Genomic DNA, 18,296 nt, shown 5'->3' with positions numbered 1-18,296 from the left:
AGCCTGGGTGTTGGGCCTGATGTAGGAGGTGAGGGTGCGGGGAACAGATGCAGGGGCTACCCCTGCCCCGAGGCAAAGAGCTGCAGGGAACGACCAGCGATGGTGTCACGGTCACTGCGGCCACTGCGGCATAGTTGGGTACCGTGGCGCTTCCCGCGGGCTAAGGTGTCTGCGCTGCAGCCGGTGATCCCAGCGTCTCGGTGGCCACCTCCTGGTTCCCCGACCCACCAGGAAAAGATGCTAAACCCTGCGGCAGCCGCGCCTTACCCTGTCCCTCTTAACGCTGCCTTCTTACCCAGCCTCCCTTCTCCCCGCTACCTCTCCATCCACTACTAACCTCTCCCCAAACCTCGCCAACACACACAGATACACACGCTCCCGAGAATTCCCCGGAACCGGGACGCTGGTGAAGGGGAGTGGACGGGAAGGAAATCTCTAAGAGAAGAAGGGAGAAATCTAGGGGGTGGAGTGCGGACAGCCCCCCGGGCGGGAAGCAAGACAGCCCCCGGGCGAGGGGCGGAGGGGCGCTGGTAAGTCAGGAGCTGGAGAGGGGGGCGGAGAGTCACCTGGCAGGACAGAGGCGGTCCCGAGCTTGGGAGGGAGGCGAGCAGAGGCGGGGCGCGCAGAGGAAGAGCGGAGGGACAGGGGCCAAGGCTGGGGGCGGGAACCAGGCGGGGCGCGAGCCTCAGCCGGAATCGCGGCGGGAGCAGGTGGAGCCGCAGCGGGAGCTCGCCCGGGCGAGCACTGGGAGGCGGCGGCTGAGCCGTGGCAATGGAGCTGCTAAAGCCAAACCGGAGCGTGCTGGGATCCGGACCCGGGCCGGGGGCTTCCCTGTGCCGCTCGGGGGGCCCCCTCCTCAACGGCAGCGGCACCGGCAACCTCAGCTGTGAGCCCCCACGCATCCGCGGAGCCGGGACACGAGGTGGGTGCCTCCCTAAGCCCCCTCCGCGAGCTCCTTCTCACTGCACCCCACAACACTCACAGAGGCCCCCATAGCCTCCTCAAAGGGATAGCCCACACTATCCCTTCATAGTACTCCCTCCGTCCCCAGACAGCTCCCCTGACACATCTGTCCTCCACAGCTCATAAAACTCCATCCCAGCTTCACACTACCTGGTCAGAGTCCCTTCACACCCTAGCCCCCTCGCCACCCCCAGAGCTCTTGGTCACCCCCAAAACGCATCACCTTCACCAACACACAGCCCACTGCTAGACAGAGACAGTGGGAAAGCAAGGACCTCCTCTGGCCAATCCCTTCCAAGTCTCTCCTTTCCTTTTGCAGTCAGTTCAGGGAGCCTCACTGGGAAAGGAAAGGAAGGAAGAAAGGCAAGATTGGGGGGATGAAGGGGACTGGCTGCGGGCAGAGGCAGTTACAATGGGAATGGGAAGTTACAGTCAATTACAAACAATTACAGTCTCCTGTGTTGCCCACCCCAACCCTTTGCCTTCCCCAAGAGATCTCCTAACCTGAATTAGGCTGGACATTGGATTGGGATCTGCTCTCCATTGCCCTCTTCCTCAAATCTCCTTGTCTCCCAAGCTGGAGTTCTTCTCAAGGCTCTATACCCTCTCTCTTTTGGTGTCTCCAAGTAATGTCTCTAGGTCCCTTCCAAGCCCCCTCTCCAACCTGCCTTTCCTTAGGTTTCACCCTTCTAGAGCCTGGCTGCCCCATTCATCATCCCATCCCCTTGTGCCACCTTTCCCTCCCATCCTCAGGCCGCTCTCACTCACCCAGTCCTGGAAATGACTTTCACTCCTCCCGTCACTCAACATCTACATTTTCTTGATGACCCAGCTCCAGTCATATTTTCCCCTTCCCATACCTTTTCTTTCCTTAAGTGGTTACTAGACAGCTGCTACTATAGTCCCTAGGCTAGGTGCCAGGCACACAGGACTAAACTAGAGCCAGTCTGGACTCTCATCTTCAATGCAGGAAAGAGACAAAAACCAATTTGAGAAACCACAGTCAGCATTTAGAATTCCCATAAGAGGGACAAAATTGTGGGCACCCAAAGGAGATGGGATCTGAAAACTTCACAGAGGGAATCTTGAAGTTGGAGTTCAGGAGGCAGAAAAGTAATAAGTGGGATTCCAGGAGAGGGAACAGCATTAAACAGAAGGAAATTATTCCATGCTCTAGAAGGGAAAGTGGGAATAAATTGTAATTGAAGGATTTATTTACCTCCATAAAATATCAAATACTTTCTCAGCTCATTGTTATATACTCTCTCATTCTTGCACTTGGATACTTTCACTCAACAAATATTTATTGAATCAGAGATTGTGCTAGGCACTAGGGACAGGAGTAAAACAAAACTGACACCGTTCTTATTTCAAGGAGCTCACAGTTCAGCCGCAGAGACAGACAAGTAAGCAGGGAATTGCCAGACAAAGAGGGCCGTGACTTGAGAGGGATGTGGGAACTCAGAAGAGGAGCACCTCTAGCCTAGCTTAGCCTTGGGAATCAAATTTGGCCTGCTGAGGAGGTAAAGGGTAAACTGAAATAAAAATTAAAATGCTGAGGGAACTACTCTGTGACAACCTAGAGTGGGAGGCAGTGGGAGATGGGAGGGAAGTTCAAGAAGGAGGGGACATATTGTATACATGTGGCTGATTTGTGGTGATGTATAGCAGAAAACAGCACAATACTGTGAAGCAATTATCCTCCAATGAAAAATTTAAAAATAAAAAAGCTGAGGGAAAGTCAGCCAAATGAAGGGGCAGAAAAGGCAAAAAGCATCTCAAGCAGAGGAACAGTATGTATAAACAGCCCGGAGTTTAAATCCATGGCACTTTCGTTCAGTGTATCACAGTTTCTGAGCGCCTGGAACATGTACCATAAGAGAGGAATAATGAACACTCAGGATGAAGACCAGCCTAGAGAGATTCCAGAAAAATGTATGGAACTGTCTAAGGAGTATAGATTTTATCCCGAGGTCAATGGAAACTGCTGAAAGGTGAAGTAGTGCTGCCAGGATTAGTTCTGTAGTAAAGAGGGTGGATTGGAGGACAAGAGATGGGCAGAGGGGCATCCCTTTGAAGGCTATTATGTTACATTGGCCCTGGTGAAAGATGGTACTGGCTTAGGCTAAGCTACTGGCAGTGGAGATGGAGAGAACTGGATGGATTGGAGAAACACTTCAGGAAGTGTAATCCACAGAACTTGATGATTTATTAGAAATGGAGAGGGAAGAAGAGGTCAAGGGATGACATCTAGGTTTCTGACTTAGACAACTAGATGGTTGTTGTGCTGTATATGGAGGATAATAAGGAAGCAGAAATAGATTTGAAGGAGGACATTATCCATTCAATTTGGAACCCACTGAGTTTAAATGCCAGTGAAATATCCAGGTGGAGTTGCCCAGTAAGCTATTAAATCCAAGGATCTGGGAGATACAAGCTGGAAATGCAGACTTGAAAGGTTTTTGTTTGTCTAGAGGAGGTAATGAAAGCCATGAAACTAGATTAAATCATACAAAGATTGTGTCAGATTAAAAAAAAAAAAAAGAGGTCCTGGGATAGGACCTTGAGGAAGACCAATTTTTAAAAGCCAAGCAGAAGAAGAGGAGTCCATGAAGGAGATCTAGATGAAACCATTAGAGAGACAAGAAGGCAAGGAAGAAAAAAAAAAAAAAGGAAAATTTCAAACAAGGTATCACATGCTGCCAGTATAAGTCAGATAAGGTCAGAATAACATCCTTCAGATTCAATGGAAAGGACATCCTAGGAGGAGCTGTGGGGTTAGGGTTAGGGTATTATTACTGACTACGGTCAGTTGAAGTTTGGGCCATGGAAAAGGGGTTATGAGAAGTGAACCAAGGCATGCAGATAAAAACTTCCATATGTTTTGAAGATAGAGAGACAAAGAAAAAACAGGATAGTTCTAGAAATAACATGAGGTTGGGGAAGTGTGTGTGTGTGTGTGTACATGCACCTGCACATATAGTTTGTCTTTTGAATGTGTATGTATTGCAGAGAAAAAACCATTTTTTAAATGTTGATGGGGAATGGGCCAAGAGAGAGGAAGGTTGAAGCGCAGAAGAGGGGCTAGTTGATAGAGTAAGGGACCTTGAGCAAGCAGAATGTGCAGTGATTCAGAGCCCAAGTCATCTAGATGCTGCTGCCTACACACACCCGGCAGAGACTGTCAGCCACACTCACTCAGCTATAACCCCTGCAGACACATCTCACCCAGGCTCACCCAGTGCTACCAGTAGAAACGTGGCTGTTACCCACATTATTCTGATATAATCCACATACACTTAAATGTTTCCGATGTTCACTCAGAAACTACACACAGAAAGGACTTGTGGACACAGAACGTGAGGGAGAGGGTGGGACAAATTGCGAGAATAGCATTGATAGATATGCATTACCACTTGTAAAACAGATAGCTAGTGGGAAGCTACGGTATAGCACGGGGAGTTCAGCTCTGTGATGACCTAGAGAGGTGGAAGGAGGAGGGGTGGGAGGGAGGCTCCAGGGGGAGAGGACGTGCATATACACACAGCTAATTCATGTTGTTGTACAGCAGAAACTAACACAACATTGTAAAGCAATTATACTGCAATTTACAAAATAAATAAAATGGGAAAAAAAGAAGCTACCCACAGAAAAACAGACGCCACCCACACTTACTTTAATATTACCCACTGTCATTTCGATGTTACTCATCCATCAAACACACACGCTTTCACTTTTTATTATCCACATATAATCAAATATTACTCATGCTTACTTAAGGAACCCATCTCCAGGTATTACCTATAAAGTCATAGATATAACTCTTACATATTCAGATAATACCTGCAAAGACTCAAATACTACCTGTGGTCACTCAGACGCTGTTATTTTACTCAATCAGGTTAACATCCTAATCTGTTAACATCTCATATTTACACTCACTTAAATATTGCCCACATACACTTTCATATTACTTCTGCTCAGTCATCTAGGACCACCATCAGCTGGATATTTCCCTCATTCACATACAGACCTCTGAATGTAACCCATGCTTCCTGTAGATGTTACCTACAAAATGAGATGTTATCTGTAGACCCTGGCTCATTCAAATGTTACAACACTTATTTAGATATTATCTAAACTTAAAGGTAACCCACACTCAATCAGATATTACCTATAGACACATAGCTGTTACCCTTCTCCAGATATTGCCCACAGAAATATGTGTCAATCTCACCCACCCAGATATCATCTCTAATACTCAAGTATTCCCAAGGCTTACTCTGCTCTCATTCACAATCAGCTGGATGATACGCATGCTCACCACAGAAGCATGGGTACTACTTTGATGTCTGTGTGATGGGTAACCAAATCCAAGACACCAGTGAACGGCAGGATCTGAGGCATCAGCAGCTTCACTGTTCTGTGGAATCATTTCTTAGAAAAGCCTGTTCTTGTTTTATGTGACTCATCTGGATTTTTGTACCCACACTTGTATGCCCTCATCTGGACAGAACAAATGCAGATGCTCTAGATACCAGAAGCAGAACTGAACTGTTCCAGTCTTCTGAGTCCCCTGGTCTGATTTCTGATCTGCTGGCGTGGCACAGTGGTAAAGAACCCACCTGCCAATGTAGAAGACGTAGGAGACGGGTTCAATCCCTGGGTCAGGAAGATCCTCTGGATGAGGGTGTGGCAGCCCACTCCAGTATTCTTGCCTGGAGAATCCCATGGACAGAGGAGCCTGGCAGGCTACAGTCCATAGGGTCACAAAGAGTCCGACATGACTGAGTGATTTAGCACATATTCATCCCCAGCAGAATGACACCCACAGGTAGACTGTCAAGGCACTGATGGCTGTACCCCAGATGAATAAATGAGAAATGAGCTTTTCACAATTTATAGTGTCATCCAAACTTTAGGTGTGGTTACTGAATCAAGAACTAGTAGAAAGGGAACTCCTGGTGGTCCAATGGTTAGGACTCAGTGCTGTCACTGCCAGGGCGCCACAGTGCAGCCAAAAAAAAGAAAAATCTAGTTGAAGAGAAACATCCAGAGGACAGAGGAGGATGTGAGAGAGATGACAGAACTAGAGAGATAAGGGATGGGAGGAGAGGGGAAGGGCATAGAGGGGCAGTGAACTGAAAGGAGACACACACAAAAATGCAAGATAGACCACCTGTTCTATTTTCTTGGGTCCAAGGACCTCTCTGACAGAGATCCCCCCTCCCAAATGTTCTTTATTTCCCCCTATACACACACATACACATGCACACCTTCCATAAGCCTCCCCTGCAGAGAGGGATCCCAGCTTCTAAATGAGACATAGACAGTTTGTGTATAATAGTAAAAGTAACACATTCCAAATCACAGCCTGTTATTGACCCCTTCCCCTGTACCACCCAAAAGATTCTCCAACATGGGTCTCCAAAGAAACAGAGGCAGTGAGGCAGCAAGGAGAGTGCATGCTGGAGCTTTAGAAGCACAGAGATGAAGGAGGGATGAGGAGAAGCAGAGCAGATGCGTGTATGTGGACAGTGACAGAGATCCAGTTAAGATTCATTAGCAAGCAGGTGTTAACACCTCCTGTGCAGGAAGCATTATGCCAAATGCTAGGGACATGCTGAAGAACAAGGTGGGCATTGCCCCTGCCCTCAAGAGCTCATAGTCTAGTGGCAGAGACAGAACATGAACATCATAATACGGTAAGAAATGCCAGGGTAGAGTCTGGTAGTGGCAGCGTGATGAATGACAGAGAAGTGAGGGAGCAGCAGGAGACAAAGCATTTTGGAAATGTAGAGACAAGATTCTGTTCTGATTCGGCTCCTCACTTGCTGTGTGCTCTGAGAAAGTAATGTCATTCCCGGATTCAGGGAGGGTACTGTACTGCTTAGTCGCTCAGTCATGTCTGACTTTTTGCGACCCCAATGGACTGTAGCCTGCCAGGTTCCTCTGACAATGGGATTTTTCAGTCAGGAATACTGGAGTGGGTTGCCATTTCCTTCTCCAGGGGATCTTCCCAACCCAGGAATCGAACCCACATCTCCTGTGTCTCCTGCATTGCAGGCATTTCAGTTAGGAGATTTCTTGTAAATAGTACTTCCTTGAAGTCTACAACAACTTCTGGGTAAGTATGTAACTATTGATATGGGGGGGAAAACAGTTTAATTTGGGAGTTAAGGCAAAAGTCAGCCAATGTATGGGGCTATGGAGAATGATGCAGCTCTGGGCCCTTCCATCTCCCCAACCTGGTAGGCTCTGTCCCTGCCCTCTTTCCTTCCAACCTCCAGTTTCCCTCACACTGAGGCCATGGGCAGGGGTGACTGGGTCCAGTTTAATTCAAATCAGTTTTGTCTTGGTTGTGATATGGCAGCCCAGTGATGAATCCTTCCCCCCAACAGGCAATGACACAAGTGAACGGGGTCAGCCCTTTGTCTAGCCCAGCAGTGCTACGTGTCCTTCCTGTGAGCTCCCAGAGCATTCTGTTATTCTTCAACCTCACTTCTTACCACACTGTGTGACAGATATCTATTTATATGTCTGAGTTTCCCTCTAGACTTCTAGAATGTGAGCTCTCAGATGACAGCTCTCGGGGCATTTGTCATGTTCATCTTTGTCCCCAGTGCCTAGTATAAAGATAATCCTCTGCAAATGCTTGTGGAGTGAGAGGGAATGTTTATAGATAATTAAAATACAAGGCAGAAAGTAAAGGCCGTTCTAACAGGTGTGTAGGGAACATGCATGGGTCAGAGGAAGGGGAGATTAGCTCCAAATAAGGTTTCCAGAGAGGCCTTATAGAGGAGGGAGCAGTCAGTCCTAGTCTTGAATGACAATGGTTAAGTAGTTCACCAGATAACAGAAAACAAGTTTAATATTGAGAGTCCTTCCCTGGTGGCTCAGACAGTAAAGCATCTGCCTACAATGCGGGAGACCTGGTTTCAATCCCTGGGTGGGGAAGATCCCCTGGAGAAGGAAAATGGCAACCCACTCCAGTATTCTTGCCTGGAAAATCCCATGGACGGAGGAGCCTGGTAGGCTACAGTCCGTGGGGTCCTAAAGAGTCAGACACGACTGAGCTACTTCACTTTCACTTTCAATGGGGGGAGGAGGGTATGAACAGTGGTGGGGGAGCAGTGAAAGATCAGTTTAGGCTGAGAAACCAACGTGAGCAAAGGAGAGTCATGAGTGCACCTGATGCCTCCCAGAAACTGAGTCATCTGGTGGCTTAAATGAGTGCATTGCAGGAATGAGGTGAGAGGAAGAAAAGGCCAGTTCTGGGAGAATCTTGATGACAAGCTGAAGACAGTTGAGAGTAGGTAAAGGGTCTTTGGCTTGTCTGTTTAGTGATTATTGTTGTTTTTTAAGACATTAAAGACACGATCAGACCTGTGTCTCAAAAGATAGCAGTCAGCAGGGTTGAATGATACCAGGAGGTCATTAAGTAGAATAGGCTGAGAAGGGACCTTTGGATTTGGTAGTTAAAGCTTAGTAACCATGAAAAGAAGTGTAATGAACACTTATGAACAGTAATGGGGAAGAGATCACTGGATTGTAATAGATTGAGGAGTGGATGAAAAGATGCAAATAATCTCTTCAAGAAGTTTGGCTGCAAAGAGAAAGAAGGATTTGGAGCAAAGCTTGAGAACAGATAGGGTTTCTTAAGGAAGGGTAGAGTTAGGCCACTTCAACTAGGCTTCTAGAGGTTAAAAGGGTAACAAATTCAAGTTCACCATTTACTGAGTGGGTCCTGGGCCAGTGGGGAAGGGGGAGGATTTGGGAATCAGGGGATCTGGCTGGGTAGTAGGGCTTAAAGATTTGGGAATAAGTGAGACTGGACAGCCCAGCTGAGTGGGGGCCAGACCCCCTGCTGCCACCTCACCTCTTTCCTACCCAGAATTGGAGCTGGCCATTAGGGTCACCCTGTATGCTGTGATCTTTCTGATGAGTGTTGGAGGAAACGTGCTCATCATCGTGGTCCTGGGGCTGAGCCGCCGTCTGAGGACCGTCACCAATGCCTTCCTGCTCTCACTGGCAGTCAGCGACCTTCTGCTGGCTGTGGCTTGCATGCCCTTCACCCTCCTACCCAATCTCATGGGCACGTTTATCTTCGGCACAGTCGTCTGCAAGGCGGTTTCCTACTTCATGGGTAGGTGAACAATCGCCCTGCCTCCCTTAGCCCTCTCCTCCCCTAAAGTCCTTGCCGAATGTAGGGGTTTGTCTTCGTCTGGAGTGTGGAAGTCACACTGGGGAATGTGTAGCGCAAGTTTCCTAGGTAACCCTTTCCTCTTCCTTCCTAGGGGTGTCTGTGAGCGTGTCCACGCTAAGCCTCGTGGCCATCGCCCTCGAGCGGTACAGCGCCATCTGCCGACCACTGCAGGCACGAGTGTGGCAGACGCGCTCCCACGCGGCTCGTGTGATCGTAGCCACGTGGATGCTGTCGGGACTGCTCATGGTGCCCTACCCAGTGTACACTGCCGTGCAGCCAGCGGGGCCTCGTGTCTTGCAATGCATGCACCGGTGGCCCAGTGCGCGGGTTCGCCAAACCTGGTGAGGGTGCCTATTACCCATTCCTGAGAATTCCCTTCTCTTATTTCCATCAGTCAGAAGCATTACCCAGAATCTTGCTCCAACAATTATCACGACCCACCACCCTGGGATCCCCATTCGGGGCTCCTCCCCAGTTCTCTAGCCCTTACCAGCTGTACCCCGAATCCTACCTCTACCTCTAGGACGTGGTCACCAGCCCTAGATACACCAGTTCAGTCTTCCTCCATCAGTGATTATAGCTGGACAGGGATCCGCACTGACTGGTCTGCGCTCTGTCTCCAGGTCGGTACTGCTGCTCCTGCTCTTGTTTTTCGTGCCTGGGGTGGTTATGGCGGTGGCCTACGGGCTTATCTCCCGTGAGCTCTACTTAGGGCTTCGCTTTGACGGTGACAGTGACAGCGAGAGCCAGAGCCGGGTCGGAAGTCAGGGAGGGCTGCCCGGTGGCACAGGACAAGGTGTGTGAAATCCAGGAGAGGGCGGGACTTTGGGAAGGGGCGGGACATAAAGTGGGTGGGGCGGAAATGTGCGGGCTTTGAAGGATTCAGCCTCCAAATCTGACCGCCCACGGTCTGTGCTCAGGTCCTGCCCAGGCGAACGGACGTTGCCGGTCTGAGACCCGGCTGGCTGGTGAGGACGGCGACGGCTGTTATGTACAGCTTCCGCGCTCCCGGCCTGCATTGGAGATGTCTGCGCTGACCGCGCCCACGCCTGGCCCAGGATCCGGCACCCGGCCTGCCCAGGCCAAGCTGCTGGCTAAGAAGCGCGTGGTGCGGATGTTACTGGTGATCGTTGTGCTTTTTTTCCTGTGTTGGTTGCCCGTGTATAGCGCCAACACGTGGCGCGCCTTCGACGGCCCAGGCGCACATCGTGCACTTTCGGGTGCGCCCATCTCCTTCATCCACTTGCTAAGCTACGCCTCTGCCTGTGTCAACCCCCTGGTCTACTGCTTCATGCACCGTCGCTTTCGCCAGGCCTGCCTTGACACCTGCACCCGCTGCTGTCCTCGGCCTCCAAGGGCTCGCCCCAGACCTCTGCCGGACGAGGACCCTCCCACCCCCTCCATCGCCTCACTGTCCAGGCTGAGCTATACCACCATCAGCACGCTGGGGCCTGGCTGAGGGGTGGAGCGGGAGCGGGGCTGAGGCAGGACAGACGGATTCCTACCAGCTCAGCCCCGTCCAAACACACAAGAGACGCAGACCAGCTGACACGAGAGACTGACTAACCCCAATGGCCAGGAAAGGGTGGCTTACCTGACACTAAGGAAACAAACCAGACCCTCACACAGAAAAGGAGGCACTCAATGAGGGACTGAGCCTGGCACACAGAGCCATGGCACTGACCTTGGACAGACCCAGCGTCCCTAGCCGTGGACTGTCTCCACACTGTGGAAACCGACAGGGGCTGACCTGCCTCTCACACGTATAGCAGGGGCATTGAATCTTTCAGGGCTCTGGAGCCTGGCACAGGAATGACTCCTGAGATGCTCCGCTGTGCCCATAGTTTGACCTCACAGTGCCCTTCCCCATCAGTGCTGCAAACACCAACCTGCCTAATCTCACACTCCCCGGACCAACGAGCTGTTTTGCACTAAGAAGTCCCTTCATTCCTTTCCAGTTAAATAATCCCCTCACCGGACTTTTTCAAGAAATGATAAATGACTTGGTTTCCCCCTCAATTTCCTTTTTGGACTTTTCTGGGGCATGTGAGGGGGCATGGGATTTGGGAGTCCTCTCTGTCAGGTCCCTCCCCCTGCTGCTCACTCCTGTGCATGACCCCCTGCCAAAAAGCCCATGGTCTGAGTCTAGATGAGGCTGTGTGAATTCTCTCTGAGTGGTCAACCTGGACCCACCTCACACCAGAGTCACAAAGCTGAGAATAAGGTTAGGGGTGGAATACGCATGGCACATCATCATTCCTAAGCACACTGTCCTAAAGTGGTCCCCTTGTTAGGGTACTGTATTAATAGATGCTTATTAAAATTTTAATGAAAAAAGGAAGCACTGTATGTTAAGACTCAGTTTATTCACTGTGTATTTGTAATAATATGGGGCCAGAACATAACAGATATACAGAATTAGAGTCGGACCTTTTAATGCACTGTTACCTGTGGAAGCACCTTTTACTGGCCAGCAACAAGGAGAGGTGCAGTGGGAAAGGAGGTAGGGGGGTGCTGAACCTAAATGAAAGTCCTGGAAATCAGTCTCCCTGTTGACCATAAGACTGATCCAGCCCCAGAGAGAGGCAGAGATAGCAAATCACCCCTGCACACATACAGTGACAAACCAGGAAGAACAGATGATCTCACCGAGGGAACGCACAGAAATAGACAGAGGTGTGGTATGCTAGGAGAGGGCTCCTTGACACTTCATCTTGTAACAGGTGGAGAAACTGAGGCCCAGCACAAGAAAGAAAGCAGCTCAAGGTCATACAAGAAATTAAAGCAAGACAGGAATAATCTTATTGAAGTAGACACTGAGCTGGAGGTGGAAGAGAAGCCATACCCTCTGGTGTCAGACCCAAACTTTGTGGGCCTTGAGCTTATAAAATTGGGTGTCCCTTTTTTAAGAAAAAAAATTCAAAATTACAGCTACAAAATTGCTAGGACACTGTCCAGGGCCTTGGAAGAGATCCCTGCAAGTGAGGATCCCTGAGATGTAAGCTCCATTAGCTTCACAGCCAATAATGCCTCTAAAATCCACCCACTAACAACATGGAACAAACACTGGATGGAGTGAAGGGCAGTGAGAAAGGAGAGTGGTCTGTTTACCAGTTCTGAGCTGCTCCTATCCATCCTTTCTGCAGGGCTCTCGGCTGCAAGAGGCAGGAGGAAGGAAGAAAAGGAGGGAGAAGGCGTTCCAAGCTGTCAACTAAGACAGTACTGGTTAAAAATAGAATCCCAGCTGGTCGGAGTTGTGGAAAGCAAGATATTGAGCTTTGCTCACTCATGCCAGCTTTTCCAGGGGGTGGGAGTAGGTTTGCCCACAGCCTTCACGGCACTCTCTGATCTTCATTCCCACCATCCTTTCTGAAGGAGATACAGCCTTGAAGAGGCTCCCCCACTGTCAGTCCTTCCGGCTTGGGCCCAGGTTCCTAATGTCCGTCAGATGGTGGTGGGGAGCTCAGCAAGGGAGGGCTGGTACTCATAGCTCATGAGGTCACGGAGAGCTCATACTCCAAGCCTCTCAGCCTGGAATATGAGCTCAAGTATGGTGGTCCAGGGCTACCCTAGAACCTAGCACATAGGCACAGCCTGAATAATGCCATTTCCCACACTGCGCAGTCTTTTCTTCTACAGAATACTTAACACATCCGTCACCCTGTGCCCGATCTAGTTACCTGATGTGGAATTTGGGGTCCTTCCATCTATTTTCCATCTCTGGAGATCTGACAGAACATTTCAGGTCTAGATTTTAATATCACTGTCTCCGTGAAGTCCTGCTTGGTCATCCTCACAAAGCTTGTCTGCTCATAGAGTACTTACTGCTTTCTCTCTTCTAGCATAGTTATTTATGTTCCTGCCTGATTTCCCATCCTGGGCAGGGAACAGCATGATGTCATGGGAAGATGACTGAGCCTGGGCCTAGAAGGTGGAGTGATGGAGTGGGTAGGGGTGAAATCCAATGCTTCTTGATTCTGTGTGACAGGAGTTTATATATACTAATTCATCTCATTCTCAAAACTCTTCTCCAGAACATTTCTCTTCATTTGACAGAAGAGGAAAGTGAAGCTGAGAAAGCTTAAGGGAGTTGCGTGAGGCCCTGCAGCTAGAAGGGAGACAGGAACTGAGCTCAGGTTTCTGCCTCTAAAGCTTTGTTTCCTTCCATTAAGCTGTTTTGCCTTCCTTCAAACGTTGAAGATCTGGGTACCAGTGGTCCTGCCTTTTAAAAGTTGTGTGATTTTGTGCAACTTATCTCAATGAGTCTCAGTCTCATCTGTAAAATAGGAAGAATTACATTGTCTTCTGCAATATTGTGATTTATAAGAAATATATATTAATGTATTCAGTTCAGTTCAGTTCAGTCGCTCAGTCGTGTCTGACTCTTTGTGACCCCATGAATTGCTGCATGCCAGGCCTCCCTGTCCATCACCAACTCCCAGAGTTCACCCAAACTCATGTCCATCGAGTCGGTGATGCCATCCAGCCATCTCATCCTCTGTGGTCCCCTTCTCCTCCTGCCCCCAATCCCTCCCAGCATCAGGGTCTTTTCCAATGAGTCAACTCTTTGCATGAGGTGGCCAAAGTATTGGAGTTTCATCCTCAGCATCATTCCTTCCAATGAACTCCCAGGACTGATCTCCTTTAGGATGGACTGGCTGGATCTCGTTGCAGTCCAAGGGACTCTCAAGAGTCTTCTCCAACACCACAGTTCAAAAGCATCAGTTCTTCAGCGGTTAGCTTTCTTCACAGTCCAACTCTAACATACATACATGACCGCTAGAAAAACCATAGCCTTGACTAGACAGACCTTTGTTGGCAAAGTAACGTCTCTGCTTTTGAATATGCTGTTTAGGTTGGTCATAACTTTCCTTCCAAGGAGTAAGTGTCTTTTAATTTCATGGCTGCAATCACCATCTGCAGTGATTTTGGAGCCCAAAAAAATAAAGTCTGACACTGTTTCCACTGTTTCACCATCTATTTCCCATGAAGTGATGGGACCGGATGCCAAGATCTTCGTTTTCTGAATGTTGAGCTTTAAGCCAACTTTTTCACTCTCCTCTTTCACTTTCATCAAGAGGCTTTTTTTTTAATTTTTTTTGATCCTTCAGAAGCCCCAGTTCTAGCATCTCCATGCCTGGAAGGAAGCCACCAAAGGGAGGCCAGTTCCACAAAACTTGAGGATGGCGGTTGTGCTGGAAATCTCATCCCCCTCAAACCTTCCAAGAAGGCAGGTTTCCAGCTAAGTCTCAGATATGGGGACAAACCAGAAAAGAGACAGTCTCACAGTGAACAGGCACAGGGGGTCTTGTGCCAGACAACTCTCACAGACAACTCAAGCCAGAGCCTTGGACAACCATACAATCTGGTTACTCAGGTCTGATTAGTGGAAAGCAAGGGATTCTTTAAGGAAAGACTGTTCCTTCAAGTTATCTCTGTGAGAGGAGAGGTGGGAAGGAAGAAAAGAAAATGGAAAGGGTGGAGAAGCAAGCAGGCCCCATCTGAGGTCAAAGCTTTGGGCTGGGATGTAATGCCTATAAGTGGGGCCATGCTGGAAGCGGCAGTCCCTATTGCAGATTCTAACCGTGGTTCTCTGTCTGCTTCCTGTTCTCTGAATCTCATTCACTGTCCCCCAACCTTATGGGGCACTTGTTCAGTCAGATGCTTGGTCTGTTGCTAGCACCAGTCATGAAGATTAACACCTCCCTTTAGGTAGGGCTCAGTCTTTTGGAAACAATTCTAGCCCAGCCGTGTATCCACATCTTGAGAAAGGAAATAGTTAACCAAATAGGCCCTTTGTCTTAGGTACTTTGTCTTAACCAAACAGGCACATTGTCTTAATCAAATTGGGCGCTTTGTCTTAGTAAAACAGTTTGGGGCTCCAGAATACTCACCTGACGGGTCAGTAGTAAGAGATAAGACATGAAAGGGCTCTTGAGGAAGTTACATTTATTTAAATGGTAAGGCTGGTTTGAGTAAATTTCTCAGGGTGAAACAAATGGGCTTCAAGTAATGAGGGAAAGGCAGAACACAAGACATTACCTGACAGGATACAAGATTCCATCTAAGTGTCAGGGAACAGGGCTAACACTGCACGTGGGCAAGGAAAGGCAGGTGCAAAGATTCCACCTGGACAGGGACAGAGTGTTCCAGGTGGGACTCAATCTGTAGGAGGGGGGGGATCCCCGGAGGAGGGGGGAGTGCGGAGGGATCTACTTTTTTGCCTTAAACCAGAGATAATCCCTTGATCCTTCTAAATTTAGGCATATGGATTTCCCAGATGGCTCCGTGATAAAGAATCCACCTGCCAATGCTGGAAACGTGGGTTTGATCCCTGGGTCAAGAAGATCCCCTGGAATAAGAAATGTCAAACCACTCCAATATTCTTGACTGGGAAATCCCATGGACAGAGGAGCCTGGCAGGCTACAGTCCATGGAGTCACAAAGAGTCAGACATGACTGAGTAACTGAGCTCAAGCACACACGTACAACCCTCCAGGAAGTAACAAGCAGCAATTCAGGAAATTTAAAGGCCAGCCCCTGGGCTGCCTATATGTGGGGATCTGTAGTTCATCCCAGAAAAGAGAAGCGTATAGGGTGGCTGAGGTAGAAAGCCTGGCTATAAGTGCACCCAGAGAGGTAGAGGGCCCTCACATTGTCAGGGAACAGCTGCACCCACCAACTTGAAAGGTGATGCAGGTCAAACCAGAATTAGCAGCAAAAGTGGGGATCTGGCCAAAGGAGACCAATACGCAGCTCCAGGGTAAAGAGCTAACAACAGTTACTTGGTCTGAAAACCGATCTCACTGGAAGGATCTGGTACCCAGTACGCCCCAATGCCATTAACTATGGAGTGACTGGCTCTGACTGGTTACTTTCTATTTCTGAGCCTCACTTTCCCTCATCTGTTGGTATCCCTCACTTGGAGATATTTCATGACTTGCTATATAGTTGTGAAGGCTACGTGAGCTGGAGCAGCTGTCTTCCAAGGAAATGCACAAGCTCAGAAGATTATTAGACACCCTAGCATTGAGATCATGCTGGTAGCCACTGCCATAAGTAATCCAAAATAAAAATAATACTGAATAATAACATCATGTAATAAAGTCCAGTAAACTTCTGCCTTTCCCATGAGGAGTACTTTAGAGTTTTTTTTTTAATCTCAAACACTGATTTACTTATTTAATATTTTTATTAGTCATATATACACATAGTTTAAAGGAAATTCCTAGGTTGGTCAGTGGTAAAGAACCCACCTGCCAATGCAGGAGATTCAGGAGATGTGGCGTCGATCCCTGGGTCAAGAAGAGCCCCTGGAGAAGGAAATGGCAACCCAGTCCAGTATTCTTGCCAGAAAAATCCCATGGACAGCGGAGCCTGGTGGACCTTAGTCTATGGTGTCACAAAGAGTCAGACACGACTGAGCACACATACAGTTTAAAGAATCATGTATTCTACGATATCAAGACAAACAGCAGTCCCCAGACCTCTAACCTGCTCGTTTCCCCTCCTACAGAGGGAATTACTTTCAAATCTCTTATCCATTTTTTCCTAGTATTTATTACCATGTCTTTTAATAACATGCTAATATTACTTCTGGTTCTTCTGTTTGGCAGTATTATCTATTGGCCACTCTCCAAGGAAGATGAGGGTTTAACTCTCATTTCCACCAACCAGACACACACACTCCTATATCACCTTCTCACCCAATAAAATAATAAGATATCACTGCTGTTGTTTAGTCACTAAGTTGTGTCCACCTCTGTGTGAGCCTAAGGACTATAGCCTACCAGGCTCCTCTGCAATTTTCCAGGCAAGAACACTGGAGTGGGTTGCCATTTCTTTCTCCAAAATAATAGCATAATTTTTGTTATTGTGACATCCAGGCACAAAGATGATCCTCAGTGATATTCACCTCCCTGTATTCCAGCCCTTTGTCATCCTGTTTCACTTCACAAGGCTGTGTACGTAACCAACAAAATATCAGAGTGTTTAATAAAAATGGGATCCCACTCTGCACTTGTACAACTTGGCCTAACTCACTTTACCTTAATCCAACCCTGTTGGATTTTGTCTTTAACATTTTGATGTTTTTGTTCATCGTGGATTTTTTTGCATAAATTTTAACATTTTTAATATTGCACAAAGTATTTTTAATGTTGATCATTAAATTTTTTGATGCTCTTTTAAGTCTTTCACCCAAAACAAGAAAGCTTCTTAGTCTTGGCCCTTACATATCCTAATAGCTTCTTGAGAAAGAATTCATGGAAAGTAAACTTTAGGAAAGTAATCTTTATGTCTGAAAGTGTTAGTTGCTCAGTCATGTTCAACTCTTTGCGACCCCCATGGACTGTAGCCTACCAGGCTCTTCTGTGTGTGGAATTCTTCAGGCAAGAATCTGGAGTGGGTAACCATTGCCTTCTCCAGGGGATCTTCCTGGCCCAGCGATTGAAACCTGGTCTCTTGCATTGCAGGCAGATTCTTTACCATCTGAGCCACCAGGGAAGTCTTTATATCTATATATGTAATTCACCCTCACACTGGATTCCTAGTTTGGCCAGATATAGAATTCCAGGTTGGGAATTTTTTAACCTATATTTTGAAGATATGCTTTTGAAGACCAAAGTCATTTGACTTCTGATCCTTTGCTCTACAATAGTGGCTATTAATTTTGGAATTTGGAATTGTACAGGTCCATCCTGCTCACAGTAGGGCAGGACTTAGTTTAACAGTGGAGGACTGATAGCTGATTGGAAGTCTGAGCAGTGGATGGAGCTTGTCTTCTGGGAGCTTCTTTATAGGGTGATATAGTTAAGCTATTTGTTGGAATCTCCAGATGTTAAGACCTTCAGTTCTTTCTTCATTGGCTGGTGAGATGTCCTAGAGAACTTCTCCAATTTCCTGGAGAGAATAAAGACCTGGTTTCCAGCATTTGGAGAGCCAGTGGGAAAAGACTTTGGCATGGGAGTAGGCTTGATGGGGCATTTACTGTGCATATGGATACTTAAGATTGTTTTATGGTATCCCTGTCTTCAAATGTGCCTGAAGGACCTTCAATTTTATCTTCTCCAGACAGATCTCCTGTCTTCTGCCAAAGAGAAGAACAGTAGAGAGTTAGCTAAGGGAT

The 18,296-nt window shown here is 47.9% G+C and overlaps 1 protein-coding gene across 1 annotated transcript; it reads left to right on the top strand.

Moving 5' to 3' along the window:
• The first annotated feature begins 683 nt into the window (after positions 1 to 683).
• Positions 684 to 11,510, top strand: CCKBR (cholecystokinin B receptor). Its single transcript, XM_019975875.2, has 5 exons — positions 684 to 922; positions 8,858 to 9,109; positions 9,261 to 9,510; positions 9,793 to 9,965; positions 10,090 to 11,510. Exons 1-5 carry the CDS (start codon positions 772 to 774, stop codon positions 10,626 to 10,628), a joined length of 1,365 nt encoding a protein of 454 aa, XP_019831434.2. The 5' UTR covers positions 684 to 771; the 3' UTR covers positions 10,629 to 11,510.
• The last annotated feature ends 6,786 nt before the right edge of the window (positions 11,511 to 18,296 follow it).

This window comes from Bos indicus, chromosome 15 (assembly GCF_029378745.1).
Source record: "Bos indicus isolate NIAB-ARS_2022 breed Sahiwal x Tharparkar chromosome 15, NIAB-ARS_B.indTharparkar_mat_pri_1.0, whole genome shotgun sequence".
Taxonomy (NCBI): Eukaryota; Metazoa; Chordata; class Mammalia; order Artiodactyla; family Bovidae; genus Bos; species Bos indicus.
This window is presented reverse-complemented; position numbering and strand designations above follow the sequence as displayed.